We start from the raw sequence: 19491 nt of genomic DNA, 5'->3' as shown, positions 1-19491 counted from the left end.
TAAGGACCGTATCCTTAACATTTTGCTGAATGATTTGCTCCCGGATGACACTATGGTGGATGAGATTTCATACTACCGGCGTGTCAGGCGGGAAGTCGCGATTTTCGAGACCGACTTACAATCTTCTGAAATCACCGAGACGGAAGCGCGCCAGATGATCTGTAGTATGGCACGGCACAAGGCCCCCGGATATGATTGTATGACAGTGGAGCTCATCGTTCGAGCGCTTCCAGTAGTCCTTGGTCCTCTAACTAGAATATATAATAGACTGCTCTTCGCCGGCTACTTTCCGGCGTGTTGGAAGCGTGGAGACTTGGTGTTGTTTAAAGGTGGCGACGAAGATCCTATTGTTAGTTCTTATCGTCCACTAACGCTCTTGCCTGTGATTGGCAAGGTTTTTGAGAAGGTCCTATATTTGCGTATTGTTAGATTGGCCACTAATCATTTGCTAATGGACAACCAGTATGGTTTCCAACCGGGCAAGAGCACTGAGGATGCCTTACTAAAGGTGATGGATATAACTTCCTCTAGTCCATGTAAATGCGTATTAGGGATTTTGTTTCAGATGCAGAAGCGTAAGTGTACACGAAATGAACTAGAAACTACCTTTACTTATGAACATTATCCAGTTGAACGTTAGAGGTCTTCGGTCCCGTATTGAGGATATTAGGGTATGGACGCGCGCGTGTGAACCACACTAATCATGTGCTTCCAAGAAACGCATCTTCTACAACACGATGCAATTACGCTCAGAAGCTATTTCTCTGAGAGATATGACTTTCTAATGGACAGTAAAGAGAGTGGTGGTGTTGCTGTTTTCATGCGGAACGAGGTGTCTGCTAGAAGGAATCACTAGCTACCCTTATTCCTGCTGTTACTGTAAAGGTCTCTATTCCCTTCAAATTGCACTTCTACAATTTTTTATCTCTTACCGAACTCAGGGCTCAGTGCTCTAGAAATGAAAAATCTGCTCACGCAAATCCCACTGCCGTTATTAATCCTAGGAGACTTCAATGCCCACCATGTTTCCTGGGGCTCAACGTTTTGCTCCTCTCGAGGAAATATGGTAAACAGAGTGAGAAGATTTTAGACCTTTGTCTACTGAATGATGGGTCACACATGTTCATGTCTTTATCATCTGGTACATTTTCCAACATCAACCTCTCCGTATGCTCGCCGAGTTTACTCCCTCGTCTTAATCGGTCTGTTTGTGATGACTTTCACGGCAGTGATCACAGGCCAATTATTATTACCTTTGATGTCGAATACGAGGTGAGAACAAGGCCACGTAAATGGATTGTTGAAAAGACGGATTGGAACAGTTAACATAAAGCCAACCCACGCAGTCTTTCAGTGGCGCAGGCGTCCTTGATCAACTTTCCTCTTTTACGTCCATGATACTTGAGAATGATAATAGATATATCCCATAGACATCGGGAAGCCCCACACGTCATTCCACTTATTGGTGGAATGACGATTGCCGGAACGCTTTTAGCAAACAACGGCAGACACTGCGTAAATTTAACTGCAGGCCTACAGATGAACATCTAAATTTGTACCATAAGGCTAGAGCGGTATATCATTGGGTATTTTTGGACGCTGGGAAGAAGTCGGAGGAAATACGTTGACACCATCTCACGCACTACTCCTACGTCTACTGTGTGGAAAAAGACCCGTGCGATTTGTGGGTCACCAAAACAGTTTATTTTCGGGCTTCTTCGTGAAAGAAAACTCCTTTCATCATATTCTGCGGTGACAACTATATTAGCAAATACATGATGATGCAACGGTAGACCTGCAATCGTATATTTTCCGCTCGGTGTCTTATTTCATGTTTCCTGAATGACCGAACTTTCTGTATTCGTGTTGGAGATTCTCTCTCGGGTAGCGCCGATTTGGAGAATGGAGTATCTCAAGAAGTGTATTAAGTGCTACCTTATTTTTTATAGCCATCAACGGTATAGCTATGTGTTCAGACGCCTGTTTCATATTCTTTATTTGTTGATGATTTTGCTGTACATATTTGGGTCCCGTTCAACAACCGCAGCGGAGAGGCTACTACAGAACAGTATTTCTCGCCTGCGAGACCCCTTTGTTCCGTACGTCTTTCTCAATGGAGAGCTAATTGATCTCCTTCTGTCAGATTTTTAGGTTTATTTTTTGACAGCCGCCTTCCGTGGGTCAAGCACATCAAATAATTGAAAAAGCAATACCAATTGGGGTGCTTATCTGTCGTGTATGTTGCGTTTTTACTACTCCTTGGTCCGTTTCCGTATGGATTACGGTCGTGTCGCCTACTCTTCAGCGCGTAATACCGTGCTTAAAATGCTAGATGCTGTACATCGAACTTTCCTTCGGCTTGCTATAGGTGCTTTTAGATCAAGCCCAGTCGTAAGCATCCTTGTAGACTGCGGTGAGCTATCACTTTCGGATAGACGGAACCGTTAGCATCTTATTTTACCCGCCTTAAGGAATAGCCAAATCACCCGGCTTTTGATGCAGTTCTTGGAAATCTTTACCTTTGAAGATATGAGGACCATCCGCGTTATACTGCACCTGTAGGTATTCATACCCGGCGTTTACTACACCTTATAAATGTTGACGCCCTTCCATTTTTCCGATTTATCCGTGTTCGTATCCTCCGTTTAGAATCAATCTTATTAATTTTATGTTTGACCTAACAGTATACAATAAAGAATCAAAGCCATCTTTTTTCTTTCAGCAAATGTTTCACCATATTCTCTCCAAGGGAAACCCAGATGCAGTAGTATACACGGATGGGTCGAAACAGAACGATACCGTTGGATGTGCATTTGTTAATGATCGAACAAACATATTTGGTCTACCCAGTCTTACGAGTGTGTTTACGGTTGACCTATACGCTATAAATAAGGCTTTGAATATGATTAACCCTAAGTATCGTCATATCCTTATTTTTAGCGACTCGTGCAGTGCTCTCAAGCCTTAGAAAAGTTTTATTCCAGACATCCTATCGTCACCGAAATCTACAATGCAATCGCCGAGTTGAACCATCGCAAAATATAAGTGAGTTTCTACTGAATCCCTAGCCATGTTCAGATTCTGGGTAATGAACGTGCGCTAAAGACGCATGTTGTCAACCACCTGTGTTACTATATCCGACTTTATTAACCATGTCAAACACGCACTTCGTGTGAGATGGCAAGATGACTGGATTGCTACGGTAGATAACAAACTTTGACATGTCAAAGATATTGTGTTGCCATGGGATGACACAGGAAATATCGCTAAAAGGAAGTGGTCCTCTGCCAATTGCAGATAGGATATACGAGAGCTACTCACCGGTACCACCTGATGTCAGCAGAAAATGCAGATATGCGTACGATGCAAATGCTGCTTGACTGTATGCCACATTTTTCTGGATTGCATTCGTTATGCAGTCTTACGTTGTAAATTAAATTGCTTGGGAATAATAAAGAAGTTCTGAAATGGGTATTTTTATTTCTTCAAGCTATTAATATTTTACAAACTTTTTTTTACGGTAGTTGTATATTTTTGGTTTAACATTTTAATTTAAGTATTAGCATTTTACATACTTTTTAATGGTGCTGTTAAAGTTTCCCTTTTTGTATGGTGTGTATATTTTTGTATTTAACATTTTAGTTTTAATTTTTTATTTTGTCTTTGTTTTTAATATTGTAGTTAGAGTTTTAATTTTGTTTTTAAAATTCTACCTTCAGTTTCTATTTTGTTTTAAATTTGTTGTCTTATTGGATTTTATATTTAATTTTAATATTTCATATTTTTGTTTTCCGGGCGATTCTGTTTTTCGCCCACAAAAAAAATTATACTAGCTGCAGGCCCTCCCGACGGGTTGACCTAGCGGGCGGCGTCTCGTAATGGGATTATTAGGGAGTCCAAAAAAAAAATATATTGTGTAAAAATATATTTTTTTTTTTAATGATGAAAATTGATATAACGAAAGTTAAATTAGAAATTTAAACTAAGGAATCGGTATTTTCTGCTAGTGATCGGTTCAATCCAGTACCCAGTTTTTGGTTATAGTTCATTAATTTATGAAGAAAAACAATCACATAACAAAATAAAAAATATGTAAAAAAAGAACACCACTCTTAAATTAAACGCACTAAAAGGTAAAAAAAATTTTAAGACTGTATCTCAGAATGGATTTGACAACAAGCTTTGATGGTGATGTGTAAGATTATGTGAAAGCCATACCTTTAACTTAAAAATGTTATGTTTTTGCCAATTTTTCTTATGCGTGTTTGCACCCCACTCTTTAGGCCATTCATCACGCATAAGAATAAATTGGCAAAAATATCAAATTTTTAATTTGAAGCTATGACTTTTACATAATCTTGCATATCACCATCAAAGCTTGTCAAATCCATTCTGCCGAAGCAATATTTTAATAGTGGTGTCAAATGAAACTATTGCAACATTTTTCAAAAATGTGTGTTTAGGGCCTGTAATAACCAGCAAAACAGTAAACAATAAATTAAAAGCTTTTAATAAATGCTGATTTTTGTGGTTGTTTTGATGTACATGGTATGATTTACTTAAAAATAGATCTGTTAATGAATTTTAATCTTTGAATTAAAAATGTGCTTAATAATGTTAATGCTATCAAAGGGGACATCTATTTCAGGATTCAGATTTCTAGCTTTTATTTTTTTGCATCCATTTATTTTAATCCTTTATGTCCTTGTATGTGTTTGCTTACTTTTTTTAAAGACCTTCATAAGAATAATCTTGTCAAATTTAAGTTGGCTAGCTCTTTGGGAAATGGGAAAAATTGCAAGTCTGTGAGATCATTTTTTTTTAAAAAGATGTATCAAGCTACATAAAAATTAAAATTTTTTTATGAAAACTTTTTAGTGTAGCGACATTAAAAAAAAAAACAAATTAATTTTACTAGAAAGTAAATTTTTTCACATTATAAATATCCAGAAATATTCCAATATTATAGGACATTGCCTTTCAGTGTTATTTTCTTTTGTAATCTTGCATTTTCTTTTAATAATGATCATTTGAATTTTTTTGTAATGTTACTATATTTATCTCTTATAAAAGTGTTGGTTTATTTCAGTGCTGTAACATATGTGAAATATTTAGAAAATTTTGTTCTGTGATATCCAGCTTACAAAATTTCTGGTCGGTTTATGAATCGTTGAGAGAAAAAGCTTGGGTAATTGATCCTGAATATCCTAAAAAGAGAGATACTTATTCCAGAATAGTTATAGGTAAGTGCTGTATTACAAAGCCGTAGTTTTTTAAGTTTATCATCTTAATTTTCAAGTTTTTTTCAAACATCAAAAGAAGCTTGGTGAAGATAAATTTTAGTAATTTGTAAATAATAGATTTCATTAATTTATACAATCGCATAAACTTTTTTATTTACTCCTCTAAATTTTTTTTTTCTCAATATATTTTGAGCAGTATATTCTGCCTCAAAATATACTATAATAATGCCAATTACTTTTTAAAATGTTATGATTACTACATATTAACAAAAAACAAATGAAATATAGAATGCCATTTTACTGAAGAAAAGGAGTTTTTAAGATTAAATAACAGCTTCTCCCTAAATCTTTCCCTGATTAAAAAACTGTATTACAAACATATTACTGTATAGAAGGTTGCAATTTGTTGTAATTCACTGCTTCACTTGACCAAATTACAGTTCAATCCTTCCAACATTGAACAGATAGAAGGTGAAAGAAAAGTGCTTCATTCATCAACCAAAATATTCTTGAATCCAGAAAAGGTTTTTTGCATTTTTTCAAAAATGCATAAAAGTCTGGAAATTCTAAGAAATTTTCAAACTACAAAAAACTGCCCAATGAAAGGAACATTACATACCAAGAGTGGTACATTAGAAGAGAGGGAACAGGAACTGTTGTGATCATTTGGCAGGTGACCAATGATTGATGAAAATGTTGAGGTGATGAGAATCACATTTATTCAGAATCCAGAACAGTTTATTCCATTCTGGTGTGAATTAAAAATACCTCGCTATATATTCTATACAGTTTTACATGAATAGTTGAAATTGTATGCATAGCATACAAGGTGCAAGTTTGCAAGTTATGCATTTGTAATGTACACCAATTGACCTTCACCAGCAGTATGACTTTGCAGTAAGCATTCTGTCTTGGAATTGATACTACTTAAAATTGATAAATTAATTGATAGCTACTTAAAAGCAAATTTATTCTTCGGACATAACATAATCTTAATAGGTGGCACAATCAACAGTCTGTGAATAGGATGAAAATAAGTTTGTAATAGAATGGAAAGAAGGAAAGTAAAAATTACTTTTGCCGATTGCTGATTGAAAAGACTTGCCAGTTTATATGTAAGGTAATTATGTTGTTTACTACTATAGAAAAAACATCCTTTTTAAGAAAGAGGAATTTTTTTAGCAAGTAATAAAAAAGGGGGGTATTAAAAATACATGCATAGATTATTAAATAAATGTACCGAGTTATAGATAGTGGATGAATGAAGTTCCCTTTTAACAGTACCGATTGCTTTAGTGTAGGAAGTGAGTTAAAACAAGGAGGTATCACTGCTCCTTAATATTGCAATGGAGGAAATGTTACAGTCAAGTTGAAGCATGGAATGAGAAATAAATAATAATACAATTTCTGTAGATGAACCTGATGTGGAGAAAATGTGGAAGATATATACAGACAAATTTAATGCTTGGATTAAGGTAAAAGATCTATAGACTAAAATTGTGTGGCGAAAAGAGTAAAATAATCGATTAAAATTACAAGATGCACGCGTAAAAAGTTAAATTATACTAAGCTATTAAACATTTGGTATGAATGCAGGAAAAACTATGAAATTCCAATGAATAACAGAAGGAAAAGAAAAAACAGAATGAGAAATGTAGGCATTAAAGTTTAAGAGATTACTGAAGTTGGTATAGAAATTTGAGATGAATATTAGAAGACCCAGAGAGTGCTTGAGAACAAAATGAAAAGAGAGAGTGATGTAAAGAAAGTATGACTGGCAACAGATGACTATTACATGAGAAATAGTGGGAAGATATAGAAGCTTAGTTTTGTACCCTAGCATTATCTGATTGGAATTTTAGTTGATGTATTAGTTTACTGATAATGATTTTTTTATATCTAAAATACCCAAAGGTAAAATTTTCATAAGTCTTGACCCTCTTTGACCATGCCGTCTCTCATCTAATTTTTAAAAATATTTTCTAGAATGAGGTCTAACAGACAATTCTATTTGAAAAAACTAAATTTAATAATTATAAATTAAACTGTTTGCCAAATTTAAAGCAAAATTAATGCCAACAAACATAAATTATTCTATAACACAGAAATTTGTTTTTTTTTTAACCTGGAAGACTTAATCATTAATAAATTACATTTGAATTAATCAATAGGTAGCAGCGCTTTCTCTTTCTAACAACTGAACTAGAAATAGTGAAATTAGAATAATGTGCTGTGCTGTACAATAATTGTGTGTGATTTCTTAAAGCAACATTTCTGTATATGTAAAGCCTTTGAAGGTTATTTTATTGTTATTACTGGCTTTAATTGTCATGGTGAAAGTTTTACCTAAGGAGGAAATGATTTTTCAGATATTTCAGCTTAAAATAGAAATAAATATTCATCAATTATTTTTTATTTTAAAAGTATCACTACATCTATTAAAATATTTTCAATAATATAAACAATTTCATTTTATTTTATTGTATGTTAATAATCATAAAAAGGTTTCTTTTACAGTCATATGATGTTAACGTATTTTTCTTCAGTTTTGGCCTTATATAATTACTGCCTTACTAGTTAGTATCCAGATCTTTCGGAATAGTTTTGATCAATTAGCTGATTCACTAGGGTTTAGATTTTCAACAAACTGATTTTGATATGATTTTAGATTTGTTGTAATTGAAATTCCTAGTGTTCTAAGATGGTGGTAATGTCAGAAGGGACAAAAGAAAATGTTGTAACTGATGATAAATGAAAAGAGTTCACGATGTAGACTGAAAAGGTTGTGGTATGATAAACTGGTGAAATATGTTGAAAAACTGGATTAATATATATTGTTGCAAGAAGAGGAAAATGGAAGACTGTTCAATGCATTAATTTTGTTAAAGAAGTGATTGTTAAATTTTTGTAAAAGAAGTACCTATAAAATTTCATCAAAAAACCGTAGTTATTAATATTGTTTTAATCGTATTTAATATCCTATACAATGAGAGAAAACTACTAGTTTACCATGTGATGTTTGGGAATATTAAGTAATTGAACGTTAATACAGGATACCTTAAATGTGCATGTTCAAATACATAAATTATTATGATTATTTCTTAGTCACTGGCACCCAAGCAGTTTATAAAGAAATGAGAACTTCTAATGTTGCACTCAATTTCAAAATTTACAAGCATACCATTTCTCCTTTGCTAGTCCTACCCATAATTATGATTTTCAAAAATCTGTTATTGAAGTGAACATTACTCAGCCTAAAAAGGGGCAAAAATAAAATGATTATTCATCTAATAGTAGCATTATATTGACAAATGTTCATTTATTTCTAAAGTCAAAAGTAGTAGCTAAAGTCATGGATGTGAAGTTAAAGAACAGAAATGATACTTCAAACACACCAGATAAAAAAAAATTACACTTTATTTTCAAACTTTTAACAGGTGAAAATGTCTCAGTTTTGGTCTCTATAAACCCTGCAGAGGTTTCATCATTTCCAGAAATAAAATTTCTTGGTGCTGATAAAGCTGTAGCACCATTTAGAAAAACTTTAGAAGATAATTTACAGGTAATATATATTATTTGTTGTTTGAGATTAGACATTAAAAAACTGCTGTTATAAGTTACGAATCATTTATTTTTTTCACTCTAGAATAGCTGAACCGATCTGACTGTAATACATATAATTAAGATTCTTATTAAGTTATGAGATATACATGCAATGTATATGATTCACTTCAACAGGAAGTTGCTAGCAGCTCATCATAAGCTTTGTACTATTGTTTCCACAGAGTAGAATTTTTAATTATAATATAATTAGAATTAAAATTCTGAAAACTTATTTTATAAAACTGCTTAAAATTAAATGTGCCGTAATTTTGTTCCTTATTTATTAAGAAAGATTTATAGCTTGTCCAGTTATGGATTTATCTACATAAACTATTCCTATAGCTAATATTAGAGTTGAAGAAATACATTGAAAAGTACTTAGATCAAATTAATAGATCCTCAAATTTAACTCTCTAATTAAAGTTATATAAAAACCTGACTTCTCGCATTTCAGTTTTGTAATTAAATTATAAATTAAATGACTTTAATTGATTAATTTTTGTGGTACAAAAATGTATTAGACGTCTAAGCTTTATATTTCATTTTTTTTAAATATCTTAAATGTTTAATATTAAATCATTCAATAGAAAAGAAAAGAAAAACCTAAAATATTTTGGTTTTAAAATTACATGAATAGTTAACAGCAGAATGTTATCAGATTTAATTTAGAGGATGTACACATACATTAATGTATTTAGATTATAGTGATAGTACAAGTATATTGTTAAACATGTATTTATGCTTTTATACCAGTGATTCCCAAACTGTGCGCCACGTCCTCTTCACAGGCGCTGTGAAATATTATAAAAGCTTCGTAATTAATTGAACCAAGACATTTATAATTATTAATTTAATGTTAATAAAGTAAACAAATAATGAAAATACACTAATTTTATTTATTTTTATCTCTTACGAGTAGTCATACTTTTACTTAGGGTAGGGCGCCATGGAAAATTTTTAATTGAAAAAGGGTTCTGTGACTCGGAAAAGTTTGGAGACCACTGTTTTATACAAAATAATATTATTATAAAAACACAAAAAGTGAAAGATATAAATAGGAATATAAGCACAGTGTTTTTCATACGTGATTTATATCAATCTTTCATCTTACACCACATTTAGTACAAGTATCTCATATATTCTTCAAAATTCAGTAACCTTTTGATATTTCTCTAAACCACCATACTAGATTCACTGCTTTGTAATCATCATTCATTTACTTTTTCTGTGAATAAACTTATTGAATGATATTTCTATATATATAACTTTCTCTATTTCAGCTGCTATGATTTTTTAGTAAGTCTTTTCTCTCAGTTCCCTCTGGCAATTACTCACGTTCTAAAATCCATTAGGCCAACTTTCAAGTCTCCTTGATAGTAAGTAACTTGAATTGTTTTCTACCATCAAGGGAATACCCTGCCTTACCATACTATTTCTCCTTAATTCTGTATTCTTAATGCCACCTCTTTAAAACTATCCTAAAATGCAAGCCAAAGTTCCCAACCTAAGAAAATAAAACTATATATTTTATTTTATTTATTAACATATTGACCACTGTGTTAAAATTAAATTAAATTAAATTAAAATTAAGTTAAAATTAAGTTAAAATTACCATACTAATTTTCAATAACTAGTTTTAGCAGTATCCCGCACCTTAAGTTGATATAAATTCTACATCTACTACATTAAAACATATCCTTTTAATTGTTTTTTATTCAAAAATATATTTTATATTTTGAAATTTTCAATAATGTTATGAGGTGCGTGTAAATTTTGCTTCCAGTACTGGAATTTTATAGTACAGTTTACTGAAACAGTAATTTATTCCAATACTGGACAGCAAAATTTTACATATATGTTCATAATTCAAAATACAAAACAATTTAGAATAAAATTACAAATTATTAAAAGAATATATTTTAATGTAGTTTTAGAATTAATACCAGCTGAAGATTCAGGATACCATGAAAATTGATTATTGGAAATTAATATAAGTTTAACTTATCCAATTACTATTTTGATGTTTTATATTTCATATTAAATTTTATTAACACAGTGGTCAATATTTTAGTGTTATATATTTATTTATACAGAAAAAACTCAATTTTCAAAATGCAGAAATATCCAGAATGGATTTTGTCACAAAAATTGGACCAGATGAGAATTTTGTGTCAATTTTTATTTCTTGCACTACAAAAAAAAAAGATTAATAAACAAGCTGTAAACATCTATTGCTGTCATGTATTGCATCATTATTACAAACAAAGTAAAAATCCATTATTTACAACAAAGATATTATCCTTAATTCTCAGGATTGTGCATGAAAAATAAGTGCAAGATAATAGAATTACATCATGAATTACACATTACTGCAGGATTTTCAAAAAAATTTATTGGAGTCGAAGTCCTTCACTGAGATTTTGGTAAAAATATATTTAAGGATAGAAAATTCTTCAGAAAAAAATTCACTGTTTAACTTCTATCTATCCTTAATTAAATTTGTTATATTCTATGAGCAGAAAATAATTTTATCCTCATTAAATATACTTTATCCCTGCACCTATAATAATTTTATTTTACAACCATTTATTAATAAACAATATTTTCTTTTTCACAGTGGAACATATGAAAACTTGTTAAAATTCAGAGAAAATTTTTCCCAGTTTTAGAATATGAATATCTTCTAAAATTACCTATAGTAATTTGAGCTGGCCAAAGTTACTTTGGTCCTATTGAACAAGATTGCTCATAGTGATTATTACCTAAAAAGAATTAAGTTTACTTGGAAACTTGACTAAAAAAAAGTGAGTGGGACTGTATTGAATTACCATAGTGTGGATAATAAATTAATTTGTATCTGTTAATCTTCTACATTTAAACTAAATCTACAGAATATGTTGAATATTTGGTAGAAATACACGTGTTTAATTTTGCTGTAATAATTCCAGGAGATTTTAATGCTTCTTATCTTAGTTGGAGCAATCATCAGATTTTTTGAGATGGGTGTTCAGAATTCTTTTTTGACAGGAATGACACCTAAATTATTAGTCCTTAGTTTGATTGTAAAATTAAATCTTATTTCTGATAATGAAAGTATTGTACCTGCTGATAACTACCTAACTACAAGGTTTTTTCGATCGGCAAGATGTTTTGCACATTGATTTCTTGCATGAGTGTGTGTGAGCTTTTGAATGAGGTAAAGGTTGCTTATCGTTCTAAAAGACACGACCAACTGATTCAGCATGTTTGACTGCAGCACCAACTTGTAAAAAATTAGAGGAAATGAGATGGACTATATTTGACCATCCTCCCTATAGCCCTGCGATCTCTTTGGACTTCTTAAATAAGCACTAGTAGGACAATTCCAAGATGATCAGGTAATGGAGTCCTTCGTACATAATTGGCTCCTCTGACACAACCCTCTTCATTTTACGATGTCGGGGTCAAAAATATCTCAATCTGCTGGGAAAAATGCATTCCCAAAGCAAGAGATTTTGAAAAATGATTTATGCATGGCTATTTGATTATACCAAATAAAACTATTTAAAAAATAAAGTTTCGTTTATATTTGTTTGATATGCCCTCATAGTTAAGTTATATATCAGATTACTCCTAGATCATACTCAAAGTTTTAGCATTTCCCCCTTGATGTCTGGAAACTAGCATCGGTAATTCTATTCTGAAGAAAGTCTGATGATGTACATTAACAGTATTACATCAGTATTGGAATATATCATCAAATGTATACCTATACAGTGGTAGCTAGAGCTGAGGTACATAAAATGCCGGTTAGAAAAAAATCATAAAAATACAAATATTTTAGAAAATAATTTTAAAATACTCATGATCATCAGTAGAAAATAACAAATTAAAGGGCTTGGCATTATTGTTAACTGTGTAATCAAACACCACAGGATTATAGTAATCAAACTAAAAAAAGAAAAACCACTTTAGAAGGTGCAGATTATTTTCTACAAAGCATTAGTGTGTTCATGTTGAATAACCAAGTGTTGTCTGGAACAAAGAAAAAGAACTATACAGTTGACATGATAAACAAAGGTATTCAGAATACATTGATAATTTTACAGGATATAAATTTTTTTATAGATAGGTACTGGCAGTAAAATGGAATTTAGTACTCTTATCCCCCTGATTTATCAGTGACCTCTGCTTGATTAATAATAATGTTATGAATTAATATCAGATTTTGGATTTCATGTAGAACACTTGGAATTATTCAGTGTTATAAAACTTCACGTGGTAACATTTCAATAACATTTAAAAGCCACAATGATTAATCTCAATATAAATTAATTGATTATTATATAAATAATGCTAAAGAATTTTAAGTTGTCAAAGAGTTAGCCAACTGATATTGAATCTCCCTTTAAAGTAGATCACATAAAATGAATTTGTTAACAATCAGAATATTTTATCTATCTTTACATTTCATAATTTTAGTTTACACAAAAATTGTTTAGAACATTCTCTGTCTGACACACAGATGGCAGAAGTATGACCAAATGACCATTATATTTGTCAAGTATGATGATTTAGATAGCATGCTCTAAACTTTCAGATGTGAGTGATTAGTTGCTTGTTTGTGCCCATTGAGTAAAGCTAAACTGTTACACTTTGTTTTAAAAGATTCAATCTCAACAAACATACAAAATGAGTTAGATTTCACTTTAAAGGATCTTTCCCTTTGTTTTTGGCAGAAAAGTGGGCAGCTGTTTTTGAACATGGTTGTATATCCAAAATTATAAATCTTCCATATGACAAAAAACTGTTACTACTGATGAAATTGGGACAAAAGTCGCAATACCATATTAAATAATTGTTGACTGAAGGTACACATTCTTGCTTGCTGAAATTCTTAACATCTCGACAGACCATATCCCCAACATATTAATAGACTATCAAAAATGCATTGACTGAACACTTCTTCTCAAGGAAGTTCATACTTAATTCTGCTAAGTGTTTTGTTTGTGATAGTAGATGAAACATGGATTTGCCATTACATGCAAGGGACCAAATAGTTGGTGGGATCATATGAAAATTTGCCAAAAAATAAGGGAAAATGTGCCTACAGTATTTTGGGATTCTCTGACTACCTGGAAAAAGACAGGACTATCACAAGGTAGTATTACACTTCACTACTGAACCAATTGAAGGGTGATGTTCAATCTAAATCTCCACATTTAGCCAAAAAGAAAGTGCTCTTTCACTGCAACAATATGCCTGCAAACACATCTCAGATTGTTTCAAAACTCCATGACCTACTTCATAGTACTTCCATATGCACCATATTTGGCTCCTAGCAATACTTCCTCTTTCCAAACCTGAAGAAATAAAGAATATGTTGGATAAAGATTTAGTTCAAATGATGAGGTCAAACTGAGACGATCACTTATTTTGCAGAGTTGGACAAATTACATTATAGTGAGGGTGTTACAAAGTCGTTGGTCTAAATTTATAGAACTGCAAAGTTTGAGAAAATAAAAAAAAAGTTTTTTTTTAAATCTAGTATTTTCTTTGTCAGGCCAAGAAATTCCTAAACAACCCTCGTCTGTTACTTACATAAAAGTTACGTTGCTTTCTCCTCCCTTCTGCTAGTAAGGCACTGCTTTAGCACAGTAGTGGTGATGACAATTTTTTATAAATTAAAAAAATATGTTTGTGTAATATGTATATATTTCTTAATATTTTTTTTTACATTTTTATATCAACTTTTTCCTGATTGCAGTTATTTGGATGGGATATCAATAGGAGTTTAGTAGATAATTTGTTAACTATTCTTGGATTTGATGAATTTCCTCTACCAGTTTCTCCATCCAGCAGCCAAAAGAAAAATACTAGAAGTAGCCAAGATGATCTATTAGTTGATGATCAGGAATGTAGCATCTGTTTTATGTTACGTGCACAGGATAATATGTTACCTACTAAGATATGTAATAATGATAAATGTACTTCAGTTTTTCATCTGTTATGCTTAGCTCAGGTAATTCACTTATGTATTTAACTTTTATTTGAAAAAGTTATTACACCTGTAAAACTAGTTAACACTGTAGTACAGTTCAGTATATGCATATTACCTACCTACTACTTATATACTACTACTAATATATATTTATAAAATAATTTAATGCTTAATTTATAGTTATCATTTTACTGGATTCAATGCTAAAATTGTAATTAACAGGAATTAAATTTTGGCTCTTTGTTGTTTTCTATACACTTTTGATTAAATGAAAAGGTATAGTGGAATATTGAACATTGTGTATTTGTTGTCTCTACACTTTTGATTAAATGAAAAGGCATAGTGGAATATTGAACACTGTGTATTTGTAATGAAACACTTTAGAAATTATAATAGTGGATAATCATTTCAACAACCAAGTAAGACCAGTTCACACAAAAATTTATTTTGGATTTGTACATTGACCAATAACAAATTCAAATACCAACATCCATGGAAGTAAACATCATTTGACATCAGTAACTCCTCTGATATCAATATATTTTCTGCACAACTTAACATATGCATTTGCAGATAAAAATTTATTTTGTAATTTGTAATCAATTACTGAACAGCCTGAATTTTATATAGGTGAAAACCAAAATCTAAAAAAGATGTTGATTTAAATTTAAGTTCATAAATTTAAGGTTTATGTCTTGCTGAATGGGTTACACTAGGCACTTATAACATTATAAAGGAAGTGCACACTAAAAATGTCTGAATGTCTGTGTCCTCTTTATATTATCTTTTTCTAGACACTTAATAAACCCCCCAATGATTTTTTTTTAAAGATACAGGGTTTATTATCTTCTACCTTGTTCACCTAATTGTAAAGATAATTACTAAACTTGCATTAAAGTTTAAAGTATTAACTCTATAAAACCATTCTGCAAACTCTGTTAAAAAATACATCCAGCAATTTTATTTAATAGTTTGAAATACATGTAAACATATCAATAAGACTCCAGATCAAAATCATGTTTGGTAACCAACCTCAAGTTAATTTTCGTTGCCCCAATTTGTATAGTCATAAATAAAAAATATTGTAATGGATGGAAAAGCTTCCAGAAGAAAGAAAAAAAATAAAAAATCTAAAAGAAATAAAGGAGTTCTTTCTAGAAAGAATTTATAGAAAATGTAGAAGGTGCGGATAATAGAAATCATTACGCTAGAACAAACAAAAAGGCAGGTTGAGTACTGGTACTAAGGTTATATCCTAGGCTCAAAGATATAAATAGTGCCAATGTCTAGTGGAATTCAGTTTCATTTCAGTGTGTAAGCATTGAAAGTGTGCGACTACAAATAAGTGAAGAGTGCATCACAAATATTCCATTTTGAAAGTGGTTAGTGACATTATTCATTTATAAAGTGTAAGCTAGTTTATTTTTATAAGCATTAAAAGTGAATAATCTTTTTGAGTTTTTGATTTTGTGATTCTTATAATCTTTTGTAATTTTGTCAGTTTCTGTTATTGTAAACTTTATATTACAAGTAAGAATTGTATGAGTGGAATGAAAGTTTCAAGGCTAGTTCTGTGACATGCCAATAAATGGCAATACAAGGTTGCATGCACAGTCACAGGGAACATCGACCTTCATAAGTCAGTGGGCCAAGATACTGTTGCAACAGTAGCTGTGCAGCTCATACTGTTGTGACCCATGTGCATTACCACTTTTATGATTTAGTATGAACAGCAAGCTTATACAAAGAGCGAATGAGGAATTTTGTGTGAAACTTAGCGAATGAGGAATTTTGTGTGAAACTTAAATCTGCCATTGAGACGTTATATGTGATACAGCAAGTTACGGGAATGTTGCCATGAGTTGTGCAAAGTGTTTTGAATGGCACATTTGCTTTAAGAGCGGAAGAACATCATTGTTAGACAATGGAAGATCAGGAAGACCTTCACCGAGCTCCTGGAAATTGTAAAACCGTTAGGCAACTTTTACATGAGGATCGTTGGAGAACAATCCACAACATTGTTCCATATGACAATGTCAATGAAACAATCCTGATGTGCGATTTCAACATGTGTCGCTTGGCTGCCAAATTCGTCCCCAGGCTGCTGACCCAGTAGCAGAAGGAACATCATGTTAAATTCTGCCAAGAAAAAACTCAGTCAGTGTGCCATGGATGACTTATCTTTTCATGTCAAGTATCAATACCAGTGACAAAACATGGGTGTTTGGGTATGATCCTAGAATGAAGCAAGTCTTTTCAATGGAAGAGCCCATCATCTACACGAATAAAAAAGGTTAGGCCATTCATCCTCAGTGGTTAGACCAACAATAGAGAGTTCTACTGCCAGGTTTTAAGGCGGCTTAGGGAGGAAATTCGATGAAAGTGACCAGAGCTGTGGTACACAAAAAATTGGATGCTACTTGATGACAAAGCATCTTGTCACCATTCTCTCTTCACATGTGAGCTTACTTACACACGAACAAGTTGCTGTGAATGAAACCTAGTGGTACCTCCATCCATTAATGCTATCACACTTCAAGGAAAATTAAAAATATTGCCATACATTACGTAGGCTGATGCAGGTTTAATTAACTCCATTGAAACAACCCGTACAATAGAAAAGTGTATTAAATTTGTTGATTTATCTTTTCTGTCCCAGTCCTTTTCATGTTTTTTTATGTATGTAAAGCAGCTGAAGTACAAAAAACACTAGACAAGAGTATTTTTCTCTGAAAATAATGAAATTCATCATACAACCAGTATCAATGGTAAACGATGGTGAATGTACGAATGGTAAATGATGTAGGTATTTTCAGCCTTATCATTGATGAGGCTGAAAATCACCTACATCTCACTAGGCTTGGCATGTTTTATGCTCCAGTTGCAGAAAATCACTTCACTCCTCACTTTCAAAAATATGCATGACATGGGGCTTGTTGTTTTTGGAATTGTTTTGGTTTTTGGGAACAACATGATTTTTTCATTAACATATCAGATTTTTTTTTTACTTTCAGTGGTTCCAAAGTGTGCCTACTAATGAGCCTACATTCAATGTAATATCTGGAGACTGCCCTCATTGTGGAAAGGTAAATTATTATTATCACATGTACTTTAAAAAGCTCAATTTCCAGTAAACAATATAAATAGAAACAAACTTAACAGGAAAGATTTTTTAGTATACCGTAATGCTTTTCTATCCATTACATTCATATAATATGCTTAATCCTTTAACATGTTAGTTATGCAGGTAACTGTGATCCCCCCTATCTGCATGTTAGTTGAATTTACTTTATTTTAACTTCTGCTTAAAATATGTATATATTTCATGTAATGAAATATTTGTATATAGGCTGAAATGTAATACTCAGTCACTCATAACTTGCAAATGAAAAGAGATAGTCAAAAGAAATAAATATAGCATAAAAATAAATTATAAAATAGTAATAAAATTCAAATTTTTCTAATCTCTTTGTTTATTACCTATTTAAAAAAGTTATTGTATGTCAAACCCCAGATTTCTCAATAACTACTGCAGGTACAGTTCTGGACCTATTTTATTAGATTTTTCAGATCAAAAAACCATAAGAAACTACCAATTATGCCCCTTAATTAATGTCCTAAAAATTTCACTATACCACATTTCACTGGGATAGCTGAAATCTGAGTGAAATCTTTCATTAGCCATAACTTGTAAATGAATCACTTTAGGACATATGATTATATTAACTTTTTCTATTATATTCACAAATAGAATATGTTATGAAAGTCCTGGGATAACTTAGTGATGCCCTGCATGTGTGTGTGTGTGTGTGTGTGTGTGTGTGTGTGTGTGTGTGTGTGTGTGTGTGTGTGTGTGTGTGTGCGTGTGTGTGTGTATATTACTGAAATTAATCTTTTTAAGACTCATAAAAAATAATCCTGTTATTGCATAATGTAATGGATTTAAAGGTAAAGGTATATAGATGAGTGTGTGGTTGAACATTTTCTGTTGCAAAATTATCAGCGCTGTGAATTGTTGAATATGACCCACACATCAACTAAGATGTTTTAACATCTCTATGTATTGCACAGAATTTACAGTTTACCCAGCTTCCAGACAGTCAATCAAACATGTGCTTGAAATTCCAGAACACAGTGATGAGAATTGTTTTTTTTGCAGAGGGTTGTGTTTTAGTATTTTTTATTGTGGAAAATCATAGTAACTGGTATTCCTTACTCTGCAATGGAATGCAGAAGAAATACATCACTAGTGTTCACTTATTCCACTGTTTAAAATTCCGTTGTTTTAGAAGCATTGGCATAGCTGGCGTACTTGACTCCATAACCATGATGACTGATACGAGGTCACGGGTAAATGAGTGAGTAGTAGAGGAATGAAACTACAAGATAGTAGCACCTGTTGCTTCATGTGACATTTTGTTCCTCCATTATGTTCCAGTATGCATTACATTTCTCCCCTCATACATATATGCATATGTCAGCAATTATGAAGAAATAAAGTAGATGTAGATTTACAATGGACAATGTTTTTTTTTTGTTTAATACTTCAATGCTCTAACAGTTTAAAAACAATAAGTTGTTACTGTTAATTTATTATATCTATTATTAATAAATAAACAGGTAATAACATTTGATGCTCGCATATGAAAAAAGGAAGAATTATAT

The 19491-nt window shown here is 31.8% G+C and overlaps 2 protein-coding genes across 5 annotated transcripts in view; one reads left to right on the top strand and one right to left on the bottom strand.

Annotated features, from left to right (window-relative positions):
* LOC142324756 (F-box/WD repeat-containing protein 4) overlaps positions 1-19491 on the bottom strand; it is a 45835-nt gene that overhangs the window by 5525 nt on the left and 20819 nt on the right. The window lies entirely within an intron of this gene.
* LOC142324757 (E3 ubiquitin-protein ligase FANCL-like) overlaps positions 1-19491 on the top strand; it is a 43448-nt gene that overhangs the window by 22686 nt on the left and 1271 nt on the right. For all 4 annotated transcript variants that reach the window (XM_075365714.1, XM_075365716.1, XM_075365713.1 and 1 more), the window contains 4 exons: positions 5090-5243; positions 8681-8805; positions 14593-14847; positions 17841-17912. In XM_075365714.1, the coding sequence (XP_075221829.1) occupies positions 5090-5243; positions 8681-8805; positions 14593-14847; positions 17841-17912 (606 nt within the window). The remainder of the gene's footprint in view (positions 1-5089; positions 5244-8680; positions 8806-14592; positions 14848-17840; positions 17913-19491) is intronic.

The sequence above is a fragment of the Lycorma delicatula genome, chromosome 5, assembly GCF_047948215.1.
Source record: "Lycorma delicatula isolate Av1 chromosome 5, ASM4794821v1, whole genome shotgun sequence".
Taxonomy (NCBI): Eukaryota; Metazoa; Arthropoda; class Insecta; order Hemiptera; family Fulgoridae; genus Lycorma; species Lycorma delicatula.
This window is presented reverse-complemented; position numbering and strand designations above follow the sequence as displayed.